The 23,575-nt window shown below is 39.9% G+C and overlaps 1 protein-coding gene across 28 annotated transcripts in view; it reads right to left on the bottom strand.

Moving 5' to 3' along the window:
- The window catches only part of SIPA1L1 (signal induced proliferation associated 1 like 1), a 499,569-nt gene that overhangs the window by 140,760 nt on the left and 335,234 nt on the right, over positions 1-23,575 (bottom strand). For 23 of the 28 annotated variants that reach the window (XM_022570226.2, XM_022570222.2, XM_089907908.1 and 20 more), the window contains one exon: positions 3,270-5,070. In XM_022570226.2, coding sequence (XP_022425934.1) covers positions 3,270-4,767 — 1,498 coding nt within the window. In that variant the 5' untranslated portion in view covers positions 4,768-5,070. Of the gene's footprint in view, positions 1-3,269; positions 5,071-10,753; positions 17,977-19,665; positions 19,722-22,948; positions 23,044-23,575 lie in introns of those variants that run through there. The other 5 variants (XM_089907918.1, XM_089907909.1, XM_089907913.1 and 2 more) reach the window with 4 other exon arrangements.

Genomic DNA, 23,575 nt, shown 5'->3' with positions numbered 1-23,575 from the left:
CTGTATATGTATAACTAAAACACTTTGCTGTACAGCAGAAATTAACACAACATTGTAAATAAATATCCTTCAAGAAAATAAAATTTAAGAAAGGTTTAGATACTATATAAATTTTTAAATACACAGTTATACTTTAAGGGTGTTAATTTCAGCTTCAAGTGATGGCATTCAGAGCCATAATTTGTTGTATCTTATCATATTGTGACAAATGACCTGCCTAATTTGAAAATTCTAAGTTGTATAGCCTAAGAAAACACAGCAGGCGCTCTTTGATATTGCGTTCCACTGGACCAGCTTCATGTATTAACTACTGCTCTGTGTCCCCTCTGTAAACCACAATGATAAATGCCCAATGGCACTAGCAGGCAATCTCTAGTGCCACACACACTTTCTGCTCCCACCAGTTGGGACTCCGTGCTGACAGAGAATCGGCTGTGTCTTCCCAAACCTGTTTATGCCAGTTGACTTGTTATTGTAATTATGAAATTTAATTAAATATTATGAAAGCTGATGGAATATGAGTACAAGAGATAAATCTTGTTTCTATTAAAAACTAAACTGAAGGCTTTGGAAAGACTTCATAAAAGCAATCACTAAAGGAAAGCTGTTGGATTAGATGTGGGCGAGACCTATAAAAAATGAGAAAAAATTCTGAAACCTCAGATTCCGTAAGATTCAGATTGCTTTGCTAGTGTCTACATTTTTGCTCTTATGGTTTATACTATTCACACAATGTAGAATTCAAAATAGTAGAATCACTGTCAAAGAAACGCCCTCGGCCTCTCACAAGAGTTTAGCAAATATATAGTTATTATTATAAATTTTAATGAAAATAAAATACTTTGAGTACGTATACTTCTGAAAGATTCCCTGTCTTAATGATTTTTTTCAGTTAACTTGTTCCAATTATGTTAGCTAAGAGGGTATTTTCTATGGCTTAAATTAGAAACTACTTTCAATTAACTGCTCTTAAATTTATGAAGTGTTATCTAAGCTGGATGAACTCTGGAATATAGATGTTCAAATTTTTATTCCTTACTTTTGAAAGACAAAGTACGTTGAACAAAATTTTACCAGGTTTAAAGATAAAAACATACTCCTTCCCTTTAGTCTAATAGAGATCAAGGCAAAGCAGCCAAGAACATGACTCTGGTCAGCCTCCCCAAAGGTGAAATCCTGGCTCCAATATTACTAGCTTCGTGACAGCTTAACAGCTTAAAACCAGCCACTTACACCCCAGTTTTGTCATCTGGAAAATGCCATCGATAACGATACCTACACCCCAGTGGGCATGGAGAGGGTGAAATGAGAAAATGCATGTCATAACAAATGCTAAGTTCCTGGTACACAGTAAGTACTCAAAATGTTCATCATTAACGTGATCACATTGCCTAACAGGAAAAGAGCAACTACTACATAAACAAAGACTGTAAGTAACATGTTCTTTCTCTGTTGGAGTGTCAGTTCTTTAGCAAGATGGCCTCACCTACAGACAGCTCACAAACACCTGTGGAAAACTTCCCCAGGTTCCGCAAAACAGGGCTTTTCAGCTAGGGGCAATTTTACTTCCTAGAGGACATATGGCAATGACTGGAGACTTTTTAGGTCATCACAATTGGGGGCACCTATTGGCATCTGGGGTGTAGAGGGCAGGGATGCTGCTAAACATCTTATATCCTACAACGCATATGACACATCCCCCCAAACAAAGAATTATCTGGCCCCAAATGCCAAGATGGCAAGGTCGAGAAACCCTGTAGCCCAACAGACAGAATGAGAAAGAAGTGATTTCTAAAATCTGAACTCCAGAAGGTTATGCTGAGAAAATAAAGATGGCTTACAAATGAATTTGGGATTTTCATTATCATATTGGTTTCAGGACCTATGCCATAAATGTTTAAGAGACATGGAGGGCTTCCCTGGTGGCGCAGTGGTTGAGGGTCCGCCTGCTGATGCAGGGGACGCGGGTTCGTGCCCCGGTCCGGGAAAATCCCACATGCCGCAGAGCGGCTGGGCCCGTGAGCCATGGCCGCTGAGCCTGCGTGTCCGGAGCCTGTGCTCCGCAACGGGAGAGGCCGCAGCAGTGAGAGGCCCACATACAGCTGTCTTGGATACTGAACACCAAGACAAGATTCTTTTGGTCAATAAACTCTCGTGAATGGGGATGACCATGTAATAACCTTACAATAAATTTTATTTTAAAGGGAGCACTGTCATAAAGCTAGAGTACCAGAATGAAGTACTAGAAATGAAACTTCATTCGGAAGACTAAATCTCAAAAGGACTTAAGCAGGACTCAAAACCCCCAAACAGTAGGTGGGAAAACAAAGACTGCTCTAGTAGCTTGCATACAGGGGGCCTCTCACTTGGGCTCAATGCAGAAATTACTGAGCTAGCTAGTGGACCACAGGTGTATGTCCTTGCTCGGCAAGCATCCTGTTTCCTAGCTTGGGTGCTTGCGTGACAAACGCATTCTTCAATTAATAATGCTGCTCAAAAACACTATTAGAAAGCTCTTAAGAGTTCATTTAAACTACTTTTCAATGAATCACAGAGTTTTCTTACAAGCATGAGATAAAACTGTATACAAATACAGTTCACATACAGTACAATCGAACAATATAGGTATATATTTTCCCCCATACAAAACGGAAAAGTCACCAACATGTTAACAGTACTTCTCACTCCAGTGACTTTTATACTCAAATCTAGAAGACCTAGGTTTGATTCCTGGCTCTGACACTTCCGTCAAATAACAAAATTAATTCTCACTAAAATTCCTGTGAAATGAATAGGAATGTGTTATAATTCCCATTTACTGATGAGGACATTGAGGCAGAAAAGAAATGGTCCCGTACTAACTGTAAAAGTGCTAAATAAATGAAAAACAGCATTAAGATTGCTTTAGTAACCCTTAAAAAAAAAGCTGTATTTATATTTTTAACTTTATATGACATTTATCCCTAAAGGTGACACAGCAAGTCTTTTACACAAAGATTACAATTTCATCCATTAAATCAAAGGTTTTTTAAAAAATTAATATTTCATAAGCTAGTCAATACAAGATATTTAATGTATCTAAAAGGAGGAAGTAACTCAAAAATGCAAAAGGAAATACACCGCAGCAAATAACTATTTAACTCTTTCACCATCAGGAGAAGGCATTCATGCAAATCTTACATCACGCTGCTTAAAAATCCTAATAGACAGTACTCTTTTCCAGAAAGTATGGCAAAAGAAAATTAAAAGAATAAAAGATCTCTACTCACCCTTCTGATAGAAAAACTTCCTGTAATAGTATGCGCCGAGATCCACGTGTTCCACGATGTATCTTTTCACTCGATCCAGGTGCAACACCAAGTTTTCCTTGGGCACTTCAAGTACTGCCACTCCTGCGTTTGTACAATGGGAGCTGAGGGTAGACTCAAAGGAGGCACTTTCACATCCACTAAAGGAACCAGAATTTGATTTGGACAGGCTGATTTTCCTTTCCCCTTCTCCACCGATCTCATTCCGAAAATACGGACAGCTCATTACAAGTTCATTGCTTTTATCGTCTCCCTGGTCCATGCTGAGGCTTCCTTTGGAGTTCAGGTCCTCTGTGCTGCCCATCGGGGAGCTAAAACTGGCCGAGTGGGACAAAGGCCCCGAGACCAAGGATGCCACCGCAGCTGCTGAAGCCCCCGTGGTGGTGTTTCTCCTCTTAATCACACTGTGCCTGTTCATAACCGCCTCGTTCAAGTCAAATAATATACTCTGGACGTCGTAGTGGGCAAAGCACTTTGGGCACGTCCAGGGCCTGACGGAGTCTTCCGATCGATTATCTTCAAGATCCGACGATTTCCCAAGTTCTTCACCTTTGGTATTGCGTAACTTACGAAAAATGGATGAGTCTCCGGTTTCAGACTTGGAACGCCGCTTGAGTGGTTTTTCCCTTTCCTTAAAGAGCCTGAGGTTCTCTCTTTGTGAGATGGGCCCATCTATGACATCCAAGGAGAAACCAGAGCCCTTGCCCCCACCGGCGATGAGAAAGTCACTGAGCTTGGTCGGAGTGGGACCTCGATCAGACTTGTCGTCTTTGTAGCCCTTTAACAAGTCAAAGAAGCTGTCTCCGGACGTTCCCTGCTTATCGATTGAAGATGTGCTACCGTATTCCCTGTGCAGTGACGGCCCCGTCTTGTAGGTGGGCGAGATACATTCATCAAAGCTATCCACGTCAAGTTCACTTATGGTGATGTCGCTGTTGCTGCGCTGCCGTATCCGGCGCAGAGCTTTCCTGGGGGAGCTGGGGTAGGCTTCAGGCATGAGAAATCTGGAGTCCATGCTCTCCGACGGCCTCGTCTTGTTTTTCAGTGTGTTCTGTATGCTTTTTAACATGGCTGAGTCACTGGAATTGAGGCTTACAGAACTTCCCTGACTCACAGGACTGCTTTTGGAGGACATGCTCTCAAGGCAACTTGAGGTTTCTATTTCCTGGCTTGAACGGCTAGATTCTTTTACATTTTCCTTTCTTGGGGGCCAATCCGCAATCCTTGCCCGAACCCCCATCTTTGGGACTCCAGGGGTCGAGGTTATATGATGAGAACCTTCACTTCGAGGGGGACCTACAGGAGCCATGACTGATGACCCTAAGCTGCTGTTTTGGGACCTGAAGCGTCGCATGTAGAAGTCGTCCGTGTGGACTTTGGGGGTGCCATCTGTGCCCACAACAGACGCCCTTTCAGTGGCAACCGGCCTTTCTGTCTGAGACCGTTTCAAGCTGGTCATGATGTAAAAGCAATCAGACTTAAACCCCTGCAGAAAGGACCATCATACCTAAGTTTTAAATGTGCACTTCCCTTTTGGAGAATGGCTTCCAGAAAATACATCAGTTGCATGAGATCTTAATCTTTTCCAATTAAACGGTTAAACAATGGCTTATTTTCAAACCTCTGAAAATCCAGACCTTCAGAACATTATAATCCACAAGAGTTCCTCTGCTTCACTTTGATAGACGGCTTTCTTTCAGAAAAAAACTGAATGGAACTTGTATCTCTGGGACTCTGTGATTGCCATAATCCCATGCTTTCTCTAAAAGAGACAAGGACAATTGGAATTAGCATTTGATAAATACATCTAAAAATAAACATGCAATTGCCAAAACCAGACACATGCACATAAAAGACTCACTAATGGATTGTGACTCACAGTTCACAACCCATCTTTTTAGTAAAGCAGGCTTGAAAGGAAGGAAGAAAGTGAAAGCATTTAATAATATCCATCATTTAAACTATATATATTTTAAAAGACTATTAACACTTCAGATTAATTGAACTGTTTCATATCACTATGAAGGGGGGTGAGGGATCTCGTTCCAGGATATCAAGGCTCCTAGCCCAGGTAAAGACCACGTACAGACTCCAATGACCTCTAATAATGTAGAATATCATGAACCACTGTGCTGACCAGAAGTTCAAGGCATAACGAACAGAGTTCGATAATTAGAGCAACGTACAGCTTTTTAACAAGACTAAAAATTGAAAAATTCTGTTACTGAATATGTCACAACACTCACTTTTTAACCTCTTCTGTATTTCAAAATCCAAACTTGTTTTTTTGTTTCTTTACAAAGGCTTAACAGAGTTGGCAAGAGCAAATACAACAGAGAGAAAATAAAAAGGGTTTTCCCGGAGCCATTCTACCCATTAGCACGCTTCTATATTTCCCTCTACTTTATTACTATGCCAAAGGAGTATTTCAGAATGCATCCAGCATTTTCCACCACTTCCTCCCAAGCTCTGAGATCCATCTACCCTTAAAGCTAGAAACATTTCGCTCATTAGCAAAATGCCTTCATTTCCTTACACACTGCAACCCACCCCACCCTTTGGCACTAATTTATGAAGACAGCAGAAACAAAATGCTGCTGTGGACAGACCTTTCCATATCCCCCAGCCGACGACAGAGAACTGCTAACATCCTTCCAGGTGACAGGTGAAGAAACCCAACTTCCTCGGGAGCACATCAATCAGGAGGAGAGAGGCACAAATTCTGAGCACAAAATCCCGCATGGTTGCGTTCGTCGTGAAAATAAAGGCAGCGCACCCTTTTCCAAGGTTCCACAAATTACACAAGAGGTGGCCTTTAAATTCCTGCCAAATGCATGTTTGGAAAGATGCTGCTGAACCAGCACTGCGCTGGCGGGGCCGCATTGTCTACAAATCACGGCTGACACCCAGGCCGACCCGCGCTCGCTGCGCTCCGCTCCCCGGCAACAAGCACTTATTTCCACGATAATTAAGCATCTCGCTAGTCGGCTTCCTGCCTCCCAGGCAGCCGCTTTAATTTCTCCTGCGCTATGCAGCATCATTTTAGAAGACTCGCTGCTATTTAAAGGCTGGAACATTTAGGGGTGTTTCAAAACGTACGGCCGCCTGCAGAATGCAGGGCCAGCTGAACTCCAGCCGGGCTCGCACGGGCTGCTCAGACCAGCCTGGCACAGAAACGCCAATTGTTTTCCCTCTCTCTCCTCTTCACCATCTTTTGTGAAAGGGATAATGGTTGTGCACAGCTACCCATTAAACCTGGCTTTTGAGCTTTCTAGATACTTCTATCGTCAGATTGCTATGATTTGACTTTACATGTGGGAACTGTCCAGGCTCCTTTTGAACTGTAAACCTTCAAGTGGAATAATGTGCTAACTGCTGAATCTGAAGGCAGCCCATGTGGCCACAGCCAAGGTTCAAGAAGTGTTCCTTATAAAATGGAAGGAAACTGGGCAACTGAAGCAAGATGCAAAATAAACACTAGCCCATTTCAAAAAAAAAAAAAAATTGACAACCCCAAACCACAATTTATGAGCTATTTTGTAATGAACTAGGAGAAAAGAAGCTGTTTATTTCAGTGAAATAGCTTTCAAAGAAAGAATACACTGACATACAAAATAATTCTCAATAGATTCTTATGAAAATCAGATGTTTGCAATGCTTCTCACAAGCTCACAGAAATGCAAATAAATCACCTACCATTCCCAGAAGGGATATTCTCTAAAAGGCCAATGCACCAATCCCACTGGGGTAAAAACTCTTTCTTTCCACATTTCCTTTCCCTTAGAATAGAGTTCACTGCAGGACTGTCTTTTTTTTTAGGATATGTGAAGTTATATCCATTGTAGGAGGAAACTGAAGGCCAGCACCAAAATACAGTAAATAGCACTGACTTGAAAAATCTCCACTCTTGGTCGTCACTACTACAGGACACCTTTTCAGAACCATCTCATATGCTTCCTGTGTTTTTTAATGGGTTTTAAAAAACCTTATACAGACATAACTGTATTTCTTTGTAATTTTAAAGAAATGCCAAGACTCCTATTACATCTTGATTATAATAATAATTCAATGTTATCTTTTAATTTCAAAATATAGACAGGCACATAGGGGAGAGAGTACCCACAGTTTAATGACCTGTAAAAACCGAGGAGGTTCAAGATGGACAACTAAGTTAAATAACAGATTTTCTTTTCTTGTCACGAGGACCTTTTTTCCTTTTCTCTTCCCCGTCCGTATTTATAGCAACAAACCCCTTTAGGCACAATATGAAACTTCTGACACAGAGTAGCATCTATACAAACATATATGCTTTGCATTTATTCAAGTACTAGTTGAAAATAAAGATGCCATCCATGTGTGTAATATGATGACACATCAATAACACCTAAACCCTACTCCTCGGGGTTGATGGAAAGAGCAAACATATGCTGACAGTTATTAGCAATTCTCCTAATTATCAGCAAACCTGCCTAAGCACCATTAAATATGGTAAAAAACGACAGAATAGAAGGGCAATACTAATTTACAGCATGTCACCTCCATCTGTTGAAAGAGGAAACTATTTAAGAAATATCCTTGTTATATATTTAATTTTACAGCTCTAGGCACTATTTGAGTCCACGGTAGATCCATTTACCTAGAATACCAATACCAGTCTAGTTCTATGAGGTCCTGGAAACTATAAGAAAAGGCGAAGATGTGTTCAACGTCTAGTAGATGAGAGGTCTTTCCATCACTCAAGGTCTATCACCAGGTAACCTATCAGCTTTTTCTGATAATACCATTCTTCCAGAAGAAGTACCTCCCCCTCTCCTCTAAATCACCCTAAGCCTTTCTGCATTCTCTTCTGAACACAGACCACACACTTGGTGCTAGGGATATTTGGGGAAACAGTCCCTCCCTCCAAGGGAAGCTACAGGCATAAAAACAGTCCCTGTCATCCTGGCTCAGTGAGACGTTTACATTCTTGACCTCTCCCCCTCCTTCCCGAAACTCTGTCTTCTCTAGGCCTCCATGATGAACACGGTCTCCTTAATTTCTGGTGCCTCTTTCTTTTGGCTCATTCCTCAGGATCACTGGTGGGCTCCATTCAAAAGCTAGTGATTCCAGGGGGGTATGCTTGGCTTACTTCTCTTACCAGTCTTCAGAGTTTTGGAAGGGGCTGTAAAGGGTATCAGCATTAGGATGCATTTGAGCATCGAGTGCATTAGGATGAGATCGCAGGCCTGGGTACACTGGAGTAAAGATATTAACTCTGGAGAGCAGGGTGTTGACTTCATTGGATCAGCTGCCTGTGCAACTGAATGAAGCAGAATAATGAAATTACTTCGGGAGATATCTGCATGGTAGCCACTACTGTCTGGTGATGTCATAGGTACCCACAGCTTTAAATATTATCTCTATGCAGTTACCTCCAAATTTCTTCTCATGACCCTCTCCCCTAAACTCCAAATAAAATATATGCACGTGCTCATTTGATCTCTTCCCTTTTTATCTATTTTCAACAATGAATTAACTAACAAGCAGAAAAAATGGGAAAATAAAATTTTTCCAAGAAATAAATGGGTGATAAGGAAGTGAGAACAATAAATAATTGAAGGAACCAAACGAAAGGAACAACATGGGAAACTTTCTTTGTGCCAAGGGCATAAAGAATAGTTTAAAGGTTACACAAGAAGACGTGGGAAGGAAAGAAAAAACCAACAACAACTTACAGTTCCTGCCCTGAAATAATCTGCAATACGATGTTACATTCACTAAAAAGATGTAGCATTCCTCATCAATTACTTCCATATTCCAAAATGGGATGCTGTTAGATTCCTTAACTGGTACAGCCTCAAATACAGGGCCAACTCTCAATGCTTCCAGGCAATAGAAGGAATTTTGATAATGAATAACTATACACATACCCCGAGATTCCACAGATGTACAACATCAGTATTTATGAAAATGTCAATGTAAATAGTTTATGAAGTTGTATACACAGATTTAAAATACCCATAAATATTCTTGCTTTGGATTGTAACAGGAAACTTTGTTTTAAAACAGAAATATCACACCACGGTGCTTGAACATTAGATTAGCTAAGATAACCAAAGAAGGCCAACAATTCTCTTTACATCCCTTCTTGGCTTTCCTGAATTTCACTCACATTACATAAAAGTAACATCTCAGATAGAAGGACGCCTCACTCTTTCAAGTTAGCCTGAAACACATACAAACGACTCCGTGCAATGTCCTGGATAATTTAAGCTTTATGAGTCAGCACATAACTTTTCAGACTGGACTTTCCCCCTTCTTTCATTTCCGTTCTATCCCTTCAACAAAAAGCAGGAAGGACTAAGAAGAGAGGAGTTGATAAATCTAGTTCCTGCTCTCCAAATGTTCACTACCTAAAAAAGACAGCACTGATGGAGACAAAGTAGATGCAGATAACTTGCCCTGGAATTACCAAAGTGAAAAAAGAAGTTATGGATACAAAACATACATAACAGGATAAAGTTACATTTGAGTTTAGAGATAAGAAAGCAATTTAAAATGTGCTTGTTTGGAGACCTCCCTGGTGGTCCAGCGGTAAAGAATCCGCCTTCCAACGCAGGGGATGCGGGTTCGATCCCTGGTGGGAGAACTAACATCCAATATGCCGCGGGGCAACTAAGCCCACTCGCCACAACTACTGAGCTTGTACACCTCAATGAGAGAGCCCACGCACTCTGGAGCCTGCGCGCCACAGCCAGAGAGAGAAAACCTGCACACTACAACTACAGAGAAGCCCAAGCGCCACAAGTAGAGAAACCCGAGCACCGCAACAAAGAGAACACGCACCATAACGAAAAGATCCTGCCTGCCTCAACGAAGATCCCATGCGCCACAGCTAAGACCTGACGCAGCCAAAAAAAAAAAAAAAAAAAAAAGGAAAATAAATAAATTAAATAAATAAATATTTTTTAAACAAGTGCTTGTTTGGACAGAGTGAGGACCAAAAGAGATAATAACATTTGCCTCCCACCCACCCTCCAAACTAAAAAAGTTCAACAAAGAAAGTTCCATTTCAAAGGCCTAGTAAGGCTTGAAGATACTTGCATAGTTGCGGGTGAAGGAAACAACATGAAAATTTGGCAGTGAGCTTGATGGCAGAAGTGGGGTGATAAAATTAAAAACGTATGGAGCAAGATACATGGTAGAATTACTGATGGGTACGGAAACGATTCCATAGCTGGCAAAGTAAAGGAGAACAGAATAAATTCGAACACTTATATTTAAATATGACAAAATTTACGCAATAAGCAATTAATATAATGCCAAAGAGCTAGGTGTGAGGAGCTTGAAGTAGGGAGGTAAAAGGTAATAAATAGAAGGTAACAGTGAACCAGGATTATTAGGGGAAAAATAGTGTTTAAGGTGCAGCAAATGAACACTTTCAAGGAAAAGAAATCAGAGCTCACCAACTCATCAGGGGCATGGAGTTTCCACGGCCGGCACCCAGGATATCAAGAGAGCAGACTAGATCCACGAAGGTAGTGAGTGTTTTGAAAATACTAATTTGTACATTAATATTCATTTAAAATCCATTAAAAAGTTATTCATCAATCCTGCAAACTGTGATCTAGTACTGATCATCCTATTACCACAAAGGATCTGGGGAAGGGCATGTGAGAAATGGATGTCAGGGGAGACAACCGATAAATGTCTACTATACAGGGGGAAAGGCTTACCAACTTTCCCTGAATTGTGCTTCAAATCCAAGTTATTAATTCATAAGAAAGGGTTCCATAAGTAAATAAGGCAGGGACACACTATCACCTCTGTTACGACATGATAATATATGTTAGTATATTAAGGCTCCATGAAATCTACAGTTAAAAAAAAAAACAAGAAAAACAAAAACCCAACACTTACTATTAAGCTAAGATATTTCTTAACTGATTTGACCATGGACTAACTTAAAAAAAAAAAATTTTTATACAGTGCATCCTATTGAATGTAACTGGGCACAAACAAGCCCAGTTTCAGAAGAATTCAGGATACAGACAAAATGGTATATACATTATAAATTTAGCTATGCTTTTTAAAGTTATGTAACGATATATAAACAAGTCAAAGGAAGCTCACCAAAGGATTTATAATGCTTGTTGTTACATAGTTAGATTATGAATAATTTCTTTTTTTCTTTCTTTTTGGTATTTATCTATATTATTTATTTTCTAAAATGAGTACTATAACTTTTATAATCAGAAGAAAAAACTTAGGAGAAAAAAAGAAACATCATCCTGTTACTAAAAAAATAAAATAAAATATGATCTGGGTATGTAGTATGATTTTGACTACTAATTATTAAAGACTGCACCATGTTAAACCTCCAACCATTCAAATCACCAAACAAGTCAAAATTCAACAGATATCAGGTCCTTCCAATAAGATGATCTTATGCTAAATCCCCTGATTAAAATGGAATCAAAGAGGGCTACATAAAGTATAGATTACTAAAGATTTAAGGTTAGCAGTATTTACAGGATTTGAGTAATTACTCCATACAGATATTAACACAATGGCTTATATTTCCTCATTTCTTCGTATTTAATATTGCTTTTTTAATATTTAATACTGACATACCCAAGAGTCTCCATTTCACCCTTTCACAAGGTTGCAGTGACGTGGGCAGTCAGGTGAGGCTGCCTAAACAAAGCACAGACTGAGCCATCATCACTCGTTGCCCTTTCCTGGAACACATCTCTTTCCAATGTACACGTACTTCTCACCTTTTGTCCTCACAACGCTCCTTCTGCAGAGATTCGGGCTAAAGTGGAAGAAGGTCACCATTTGGACTGCAGACCAACACTCTGGAGAGCGTTATAACAGTGCTATGAGCTATCGATGGCTCAAGGAACTGAAACTGTATATTTAACCCAGAAAGGAAGAATCTAGTAGTATTGACTTTCTCTGAGGGCAGGAAGGAAAGAGATGGTCTGAACTGTATTAAGTCAGATTTAAACTATACAAGCCATGAAAAATTGCCTTTGATCCACACATGATGAACCACAGCTGAGAATCTGCATCACTAAGGACAGCTTTGCAGGCTGCCAGCGTGGGCTATTCGAGCACTGTTCAATGCGTTGCACTGAGCTAGTCACTGTCAGAGGGGGAGGCAAAGAAGGAACATTTCCACTCTCAGCTTCCTAAAATCTAACTGGAAGAGGAAAAGAGGAGTGTAGGAAACCAGAGGCTTCAGTAAGACAGAACAACTGGCTTTGTCAAAGACATCATGGCTTTCTCATCTGAGTATTTATATTCCAAAAAGAATTTAAGAAAGGGCACCTTGAGGCATATTTAACGTTGGCTTAGGAAGAGTAGAAAGCCACATCAATAAGAACAACAGGTGAACAGAAAGTTCCTTCTACACGACACGCTAATATCCTAAACATTATTAATCACGACTGATATCAACAGTAACCATATTTCATACAGCAGCTTTTAAAATACCACCCAAGAACCAAGAGCTTAAAAGGAAAAAATTAAAACATAAAATCATTCCACATTGCCTTAGTGTTTCCTTAAATACAGATTGCAGATGGGTTATTTGTCTCTTTCACTGTACTCTTATTTCTGAGGATAAACTCTCTCCCCACAGAGCTCGGAGAATGTGGGACTCCGCCATGCTTTCCACTCTCTGACCCTCTCATTCCTCACAAGCACCGTGCGAGGTGAGTATCTCCCCTTTGGAGAGGTAATTAAGTGTGTCTGACAAAGCGCTCACTGTGTGGAGGGCTCTCTCAATAAATACTGGGATAGCAGTTAGAGGATTTATGGCAGAAGAACTATTTTGAAAATACATTATAAAAGAAAAAAGGCCTCCATTTGTAGCCTGAGTATCACTTCTGAAGCCCAATCCAGACATGAATCTCTACACCCAGTGGGGAAAAATATTGATAATTAACTTCCTGAAAATGCTGCAGTGGTCATGTCACTTGTCTTTCGTGAGAGGCCCCTCAATTGCAACCCCATTATTGTGTGACTCAGGCCTGGAGCTCAGAATTAAGTGGCACCCACCCCTAAAAGCCTTCCTTCTTCCTGTAACAGCAGGGAATAGTCTGCCCTCCACAAACCAGCACCTTTCCTAAGGCTCCACAATGACTGAACCGGAATTGAGGGTGTCCCCCTTGACCTTACATTCAGAATTTTAAAACTGTGAGTTATCAGAATGAATACCTTGTCTGATCCCTTCATTCTCCACATGGGGTGTGTCTCAGGGCCACCGTTAAGTCCACCAAGGTTAAACGGCCGGGGCTGAGCCCACATGTGAAGCTAGACTTCCTCATTCCCTGACTCCTACCCTGTCTGCTTCACCAGGCTGTCCTTCAAGAACATGCTTTTTCAACAATCTGCTGTCACCAGCCGTAACTACAGTCTGAGCATCCATCTTGTACCACCTACTGTGCACTAACTACCTCCTTTACTCCCCACATCAACCTGCAGGCAGGTATCATCCCCCGCAGTTTGTATTACGACCCTGCCACTCAGAAGAGACTGGCTCACTGCTGGGTCTGATCCCTAAGCCATGTTCCTGGCACCGGAGGACCCGCCGTCCATAAAATGCCTCTCCTTCTCCTACTTTCTGAAATTAACTCTACACGTGGTTGGGGCCTTTCCTCCTCAATTAGATTTTAGGTTCTGGAGGACAGAGATCCATCCAATCCTTATCCTCAAAGCACCTAAGCTCAGTATCCTTGAAATGGAATCCTTTGCAACAAAAGCCATGCGGTTCCAGCTAAGATGAACTAGAAATTAACTGATACATTAATAGAATTTATACTGTAATCTAAAAAGTAATTATGGTTATCTCATAAAAACTGTGTTGAGGGAGACATGTCAAAAAAAGTCACCATCACTGAAATTTAATATAGATTTCAGCTTCATTGTTCTCTCTTAAGGAGTCTTCACAACAGTCGTGAATGAAAAATAAGAGCGGTTTGACCCTCCTCTCTTCAGTCCACTCATCATCAAAGTACATGAAAAATAGCCATAATAATGAGAAAATCTCTTAAAAGAGCAACAAGTGAATCAGAACTGGATAAGGCACCACCACATGAGATAACTAATGCACAATAGAATCTGCTGTTAAGAATCCTAGCAAAATAAATAAACACATTCACAGGAAAAGGGAAGGAGGGGAGGTTAGTACAGCACAGGCGGCAGAGACAACAGAAAACAAAAATTAAAAATCACTGCCATCAAATTAATAATGGTCAAAATAATTTTTATCTTTTACCCTCAAATAATTTTTCTCCCATACGAAGTCTCCACTTTGCTGCCCCCTTTTTCAGTTGTTTTTAAAAAATGAATACACTTTGTTAAAAAAAAAAAAACTGAAATGGTGCTAAAAAAGTGAAAAATACATCTTTCCTTCAAGATATCCCAATCCCAACCCCAATGGTAGCCCCCCCACCTCACTGGTTCATGAATTCTTCCAGACTCTGCAGGGGGTCGGGAGCACAAACACAATAAGACAGGCACTAAATAAGAAGGAGGGAGGGAAAGGATGCAGTGCAGGGAACAGCTCACATCTGAAGAGACTTGACTCCAGTGCTTACAGAACCAGAAAAAAAAAGAAAAGAAAGGTGGAGGGTGGGTGATGAAGCGTGAAACAATCTACTTATGTTCAGGAGAGGCAGGGGACCTCCCGTGCCAACCTGACATAAAGCACTCGATGAAACACTTCACAACTGACACATTTTGAATCTTTTATATACTTATCCTGGTTCTGAAAACAGGAGCCCTGTACAAATGTTTCTGGCAACTTGTCAACAAAAATTGAGACAAAAGCAAATGAAAGAACTTTAAGTCAACGCACACCACAACCCTCCAAGGTTTTTTTCTTTTACTATGTAAATTTTTTACTAATTATATAAAAATTTTAGTTTTCTTTTACTAATTATGTACATATACAAATGTACATAAACATTATAACCTTCAAATGAAGTTATTTTTATCTATGCCTTCAAACTTAAAAACCTCTGATTTCGGGCTTCCCTGGTGGCACAGTGGTTGAGAATCTGCCTGCCTAATGCAGGGGACACGGGTTCGAGCCCTGGTCTGGGAAGATCCCACATGCTGTGGAGCAACTGGGCCCGTGAGCCACAATTACTGAGCCTGGGCGTCTGGAGCCTGTGCTCCGCAATAAGAGACGCCCGCACACTGCGATGAAGAGTGGCCCCCGCTTGCCACAACTAGAGAAAACCCTCGCACAGAAACGAAGACCCAACACAGCCATAAATAAATAAATAAATAAATTTAAATCATATGGGCTTCTAAGAAGACCTCTGCTTAAAAAAAAAAACAAAAAACAAACCTCTGATTTCTAAATGAGATCTTACAAATCTATTATCACTTAAATGTTCATTTACAAACTAGGGGAAAAAAAGTTAAGTAAAATGCAAACTGACCAAGTGTTCAAAGATAAAACCTTGTGGCAGGAAGTCTTCTTTTGTTTCTTGGTCACCCTTTTCATTTTTGTGGCAAAGTGAAATAAATCCCCTAACTGGACATAGTAAGTTTGATCTTAAAATGTAGTCCTGTTTGCATTATCAGTCGCTTTAAAATGTGATCACTTTGCCTATGCAGGTGTTTCTATACAGTGCACGCAGGCAAGCACAACACTTACACTCTCTTGCTCGAAACCTCACAATAACTTCCCTCTGCTCTCAAGGCAAGAGAATTTCCCAAATGCATGATGCATCTCCCTGGTTAACAGCTAGCCTCTCTGCACTCTCTGTACCTGAAGCTCCAGTAAAAGGGAAAGGGGAACCAGCTGCAAGTACTTGAATGCACCTTGAATGCACTCTGGAGCCTCAGGAGAAACCAGGTGGCAACTTCTGCTGAAAACCTCACACAATTCTCTTCCCTCCTTCTCTGTGCTTAGTCCTACCCGTCCCTCTTTCTACTGCTGAACTCTTTCTTTTCCTTCAAGACTGCATTTGGGTATTGCCTCTTCCAGGAAGTTTGTCCACACTCCGCCCCATCCCCTGACACGTTACCTTTTTTACAGCATCCCTTGAGAGGACTGCAGGTAATTTATGGTGATTAAAAAACAAGAGAGGGATTCTCCACTTTCAAGAAATTGATTTCACTTTGCATTATTACCTTCTAACACCAGCTGTGCTGGGAATAAAAAGCAAGGGACGGTCAGTTTGAAGTTTTCTGACAAAATAACTGATTTTGAAATTTTTCTGATGAAACTTTCGTTAAAATAGGTTTAAAAGAATGGATATGTTGGAGTAAAAAAAAAAAAAAGTTTCAACAGAGCACAAATGCAAGAAAAAGCCTAACTAGTGTTACAACAATCACGGGTGTAAAAAGCAACAAAAAACACACAAATCGAAACAACACTGCATCATTTTATACCTATTAGGAAAAATTCTAGGGATGTCAGTCCTCCCACTGTTAATGGTGCTACAGTTAAAACAGACATCCTTGTGTTGGTAGAAGCAATGGAAACTGGTAGAACCGCTTCAGGAAAAAAAAAAAAAAGGTGGGTAAACCAGAAAATATTCATACTGTTGGGCTCCGTATTCTCTCTTTCAACATTTGCAAATGGATGGCTGTCCAGCAGCAGAAGGGATTTTCCTCTGCTGAGCCCCAGGTCTCCTCACACTTCCACCAGCCCTCTCTAATCATTGTTCCTTCAGCAAGCCCCGTGAATTTCCCATTCCTGTGAGCTATGCGCATCCACTCTTTCTCTTACAGTCCCCAACACTCCCCCCACATTCTTAGTCCCCAAAAGGCAATCATAAAGAACATCCTGATTTTTTAAAGTCTCCTGATACACCACCCACTAAGCCACAAGTGTTTCAGGCCAGGGACTGCACCTTATTTAACTTTATGATCCTTAGCCTTTAATAGAGAATGTCAACTACATCTGAACAGGAAAACAAGTGGTACAAGAAACATTGAGAAGTGATTTTTACCATCTGTAAGAAGGAAAACCTGTGGTACAAAGATACTCATTACTCTGCTATTTATTTAGCTTAGTTTTTTTTACCAAAGTAATGCATACACTCGTTAAAGCAAATAGTACCTTCAGGCATTTAAGGAAAAAACAAAACCAAACAGTAGTGCTTTATTTCATCTTCTCCATTCCCAGGAGCAATCACTTTCAATTCATAGCACTGTTTCCTCCAGTATTTCCATGTTCCTAAATAACATGCTTATGCGCTATTTCTTGATTTATCAATCTTAGATATTCTCTGTTGAAGTTCTGTTTTGGAAGATGAGAAGTAAGCATGCTTCCAGTAAGTGTCTCCCCACTTCCCTTGCCCTATTTTATGTAACTATGCGATGTATATGTGTATGTCACAGTCATATCACATATATATACATCGGCTTTATTTATATTACTACGGCTATATTTGCTCAGTTGCTTACTTTTATTTTTCCTGGAGTTAATAACTGCTTCTTTTCAATTGCTTAGTTTCTATATACCTACCCTTAATTCCTTCTAAATTCAACAAGAGAAACAAACAAACAAACAAACAAAAACACTTTTCTCACTCCTGTTTCTCACATGGTCAAAAGTAACAGGTACCCATTCCATTTCTCTCTCCTGGAGACTTCTCTCCATCTTCATGCTCCAATCCAGCCCTGCTGATCTCCAGGTCTACTGCACAGGCACCTCCAGAAAGACATCATCACCATCATCATCCTGACATTTCCTTCCCTCCTCTCCTGGAATGAATGCCATGCTTCCCAGATCTCATTATCTTTCTCTTTCTTAGTTTATTCCCTCATTTTAATGGACCACTATCCTCATTCAGCAACTGCCTAAGAAAAGTACCTAGGTGTTAAAGTTTTGAGTCTTGGCACATCTAGCCTTAATCTGACTGATGGTTTGGCTGGGTATAAAACTCTAGGTAGTAAGACATTTACCATCAGAATTTTTAAGGTATTATTTCATTATCTTCTAGCTTCTACTGTTGGAATTGAAAGGTCCAATGATATTCTGATTCCTGATCTTTTATACAAGTTCTTTTCCAGTAATTTTTTAGGATCATCTTTTCAATACTGGAGTGGCCTCTGTGTGAGTCTTTTTATAGTCCTTGTATTGGACACCCAATAGGCCTTTTCAACATAAAAACATACCTCTTTCAGTTAAGTGAAACGTTATTTCATTATTTGTTTTGATATTTCCTTTTCTTTCTTTTTTCTTTCATTTTGTAAATGTTTTATTTATTGGATACTGTACTCCCTCAATAGTTTCTTATCTCTTCTCTCACACCCCCCACTTCTTTTTCATTTAGGTGCTTGGGAAAATCTTTGACCTTCATTTTCCAACCAGACTATTTAATTTTTCCTACTTTTTTTTTTTTTTTTTTGGTACACAGGCCTCTCACTGTTGTGGCCTCTCCCATTGCAGAGCACAGGCTCCGGACGCTCAGGCTCAGCGGCCATGGCTCACGGGCCCAGCCGCTCCGTGGCATCTGGGATCCTCCCAGACCGGGGCACGAACCCGTGTCCCCTGCATTGGCAGGTGGACTCTCAACCACTGCGCCACCAGGGAAGCCCCCTATTTATTCTTGAACTCAATTTTGAGAAAATTTTGTGTCCTCTGATTGTTTCTTCCATTAAAAAAAAAAAATCTGTTCTTGTTTCATCACTACGATATTTTGTCTTATTCCTGCTATTATTAAACTAATTTGAAAGTGTTATTTTTTCAATACTACTTTCTTTTTTTTTTTTTTTTAATTATTTGGCTGCGCTGGGTCTTAGTTGCGGCACGCAGGATCTTTGTTGCCACATGCAGAATCTTTAGTTGTGGCATGTAGGCTCTTTAGCTGCAGCATGCAGGCTCTTAGTTGTGGCATGCAGGATCTGGTTCCCTGACCAGGGTTCGAACCTGGGCCCCCTGCACTGGGAGTGCAGAGTCTTAACCTCTGGACCACCAGGGAAGTCCTAAAAGTGTTCTTTTCATATTCAATGAAAATGAATGAAATGAAATGAAAAAGTAAATTTCTCAATTTACTTTTCTTCCATTTGTTGTGTGCACTGTCCTTCTCACATGGAAGGCTTTTTCTCATGTGTCTGCTATCACTGGCCATCCTTTTACATTTAGTACCTGGGTGGGGGCAAGGCCTGGTGACTACTAAGTAGACTTTCCTGAAGGAGACTGGGTGGGGACCCATTGGTTTACCTGGGGAAACTGGACATAGGGGGAAATATAATCATCACTGCCTAGCATCTGTGTAGTTCCCTCATATATCTGGGGAAATTCTTTGCCTTATACAGAACCTGCCTTCTACAATAGAAGCCTAAAAGGGCCACACTGTCAATTAACCAGCTATTCTTACAGATAGGGCACAGACATTACCTGCTCCTCAGCCAATGAGATGTGCACATCCTGAACTCTGAACTGAAAGGCAGCATCTGGAAAGAGCAAGGAGGAAGCAAATACGTTTACATGGAAGCTGGTGGCATCAGCAATAGCGACGGTGTAGTAGCTCCCTCATTTAAATGCTGGTGGTGGGACTTGCCTGGTGGCACAGTGGTTAAGACTCTGCCTGCCAATGCAGGGGACACGGGTTCAAGCCCTGGTCCGGGAAGATCCCACATGCTGCAGAGCAACTAAGCCCATGCGCCACAACAAGAGAAGCCACTGCAATGAAAAGCCCATGCACCTCAATGAAGGGTAGCCCCCACTCGCCGCAACTAGAGAAAGCCCACACGCGACAATGAAGACCCAACACAGCCGAAAATAAATAAAAATAAATTTATAAAAAAAAAAAGTGCTGGTGGTGACAATGCAAAACTGGACAACCCGTGCTCAGGGGCAGCACCACGCCAGCTTTCTTGAGTGACCTGAGTGCTGTCTTGGCCAGCTGGCCTCCCTTGTTCTTGCCTATTTTCCAAACCTAGTTCTACAGCCTTTCCAGTGATTCAGCAAGTCACTAAACACTATTTCCATAAATTCCTTTCCTGCTGAAATCAGACTGACAGTTTTCCCCCTATACTGGGGACCCAAAAATGCTAGTACTCAGAGGTCATTTTTAGAATACACTTCACTTTCTCTAGAGAAGAATGGTTCCATTTCCTGCCTGGCTTCCAGCATTCTGGGAACCAAGCTCAGCCAAAAATGTTTCAAATAATTCCTCCCTGCTTCCAGAGCCTTTGCAATTACACCGGTTTGGGAAGGGACCCGACTATGTACCTACGACCAACCTCTCAGTGCTATCTTCCCAGCTACTTGGGGCCTCCAACTCTTGGACCGTATAGGGTCAAAATTTTCTAGAATTTCTCTGTAAAGGCCTTCACATGCAGCTCTCTCCTCATCACTAAATTAGTTACAATACATCCATCTCTCTCTGCTGACCAAAACAGTGTTGATAACGCTAATCTGATCCTATTTCTTTTCTTCATATTCGACCTTGCGTATTTGCATCTTTTTCTATTCCTTTAGTAACACTGGCGTAGGGTTTGGGAGGGGAAGAAAAAACTGCAGCATGTGTTCAATCTGGTGTGTTTAACTGGGGACTGCAATGTTATTAGTCTGAACTGAAAACTTTCAATTATGAAATATTTGAAACATGCAAAAACTTAGAGATACGTAGTACCCCTCATCTGGATTTAATAAATGTCAGTGTTCTGCCAGATTTGCTTCAGATCACAAAGAAATAAAATGTTATAAATAGAGAGAAAATATCAACTTCTAACCCCATTCTTCTCTCAGCCTCTTCAGAGAAACTTCTCTCCTGAAGATGCTAGGCACCCTTCCCACAAGTATTTGTATATTTATGAAATCTAAACAGTATCATTGGGAACACATCCTTTCCCAACTTTGTTTTTTTCACACAAAACTGTCTTCTAGATTTATTCATGGTGATACAGAAAGATACAGATCCTTTATGATAACCTCTGTATGCTTTACATTCCGTGTATATACTTGGGTTTGTTGCTTGAAATCTAGGTTATTTCCAGTTCTTTGCTATTACAAAGACAGAATAGCCATTCCTTTCACACCTTCTTTGTGAACATGGGTCAGTCTCTCTAGAGGACTCTATAATGGGAAGTGCTGAAACCTTGGGTTGGAGCGTTCTTCAACATTATCGGATACTATCAAACTCACTCCAAAGCAGTTGTAACAACTTTACAATCCAACAGTCACATATAAAACAACATTTGCTGCCACATTTTTGACTTTAAATTATCAGGATCGCATAAAATGTTACCTTGTTGCTTCTACTGGCATTTACCTGATTATCAGTGAGAATTTTAATTCATTTATTGATCTTATCTACTTCTGTTTTGTCCATTTTTCTACTAGGTCCCTGTTTTCTTTGTTACTGATTTGTAGGATTTCATTATATACTATGGATATTAATCTTCCATTAGACATGTGTCTGAATATTCTATAGGTTGTCTTTTACCTTTGTTTAAGGTATAATTTCTTACACACGCATTTAAAATTTTTAACATAGTCAAATTTATCTCTCCTCTCCTTTATAGTTTGGGCTTTTTGTATCTTGTTCAAAAAAAAATCCTCCCAATCTCTTAATATTATACAGACGTTTCCCTATATTTTAAGAGTTTAAATGTCTCTCTTTAAAATGCATGTCTTTAATTCATTCAGAATTTATTTACAGGAATATAATTTTAATTTTTACCACACTGTCCCACCATTGCTTTTTGAATAGCCTGCTTTTTCCATACGAATTTGTAATACAGGTCAAAAACAAGTTCCCACACCAAGAAGGTCTCTTTTTATAGTCTCTCTTCTGTTTGAATGGTCTATTCTCTATCCGTATGCCAATGCAGCACCAATTCAAATATCACAGCATTATAATAAATCCTACTGACCACATTAATTCTACTTCTTCAATTAATTTTAGTATTCTGCCATGTTTCATGGCAAACTCTCTTGCCTTTGTTGCTTTGTTCTATTTTTGAATTGCATCAAATTCATAAACTAATGAGAACTTGGTCGTTGCATACCTTCTGTTATACTTATTATGAGCTACATTTTAATATTTTCTTATTCTGACTAGGATCATTTATGTAATCACATTTTCTAATAAACTGTTGCTAGTGTACTAAAAATATCACTGATTTTTTTGTATATTTCATATCCAGTAATCTTACTGAACCCTTATTAGCATTAAGATCAGTTTGATGATTCTTTTTAATTTTTTTAGTTAGACAATCATATCATTTGCAAAACAACTTTTTCCTTTTGTTGCCTTATCAAGTTGGCTAGTAGTTAGCATGGCTTAATTTTAAAATGTAATGTTAAGTTAAAAAAAAAAAGGCTACATTCTACTTTGTAAACATATTTATATACCTGCAGAAGCACAGGGACTTTGAGAAAATGAAAATAGTTGATTTTTTAGGAGGAAGGATTTTCTTCTTTATAAATATTTGTTACATAGTAGTTTTCAAAAAAAAACACATACGATTTTGGAAGTACTATGCAAGAAAATACACTCTATATAATTTTTATTAAAAGTAAACTGACAGTATTTTAATTTTTATTAAAAGTAAACATGACTTTGTAACTGACAGATCAGTTAGAAAGTCATGAAAATATGCCAGAATATTTAAAGGAGGAATAAGTCTTAACCACATGTGGGAATTTATTTGGGATACGATAAAGGCCTTACCAGCTAGCCACCCAAATGGCTCTACTCCCTGCAGTCCACCATATTCACTAAAGCAAATGGGGAGAAGTCCACTTTGGAGTGTGTTCTTGTATTCCCTATGGCATGATTTTAGGAGGAAAGAGAGATGGATTATACTTTCAAGAGCTTTTTAAAAATGCTGTTAATTTGGACTTGGTTACAAAATGAATGAATGATGGAACCTTCAGTAAAACCATAAGGCAGGCCTACCCACCACCTTCCCAAAACCAAATTCATTATCTCTATAATTAAGAGCACATATAGGAAATGACTTCAAAAAGTCTCCTGTAAGACTAGATCCCTGATGCCTAGCGAGTTAATAAGAAAACAGACAAAAATAACATCCTGACCCAACTGAGAAAGTTGTGTGGTACAAGTGAAACTAAAACTGAGAAATAAAATGAAAGGAAAGCTGTCAGAAAAATAAAAATGAAAGACATTAGGGTTACTGTGAAAGTGAAAGACAACAGAATAAATATGAAAATTTCCAAATAGAAACTCCAAAAGAGAAACTATCAACAAGTAGGAAAGAATCAATGTTCTCCATGAGAGGGTCCATTTCTCCACATTCCATCCAACAACTTTTCATTTTTGCCAATTTGCTGATGT

The sequence above is a fragment of the Delphinapterus leucas genome, chromosome 2 (assembly GCF_059928025.1).
Source record: "Delphinapterus leucas isolate spDelLeu-1000000601 "Yukka" chromosome 2, BTC_Dleu_Yukka2, whole genome shotgun sequence".
NCBI lineage: Eukaryota > Metazoa > Chordata > Mammalia > Artiodactyla > Monodontidae > Delphinapterus > Delphinapterus leucas.
The sequence above is the reverse complement of the archived record's forward strand: the minus strand, read 5'-3'. Positions and strand labels throughout refer to the sequence as shown.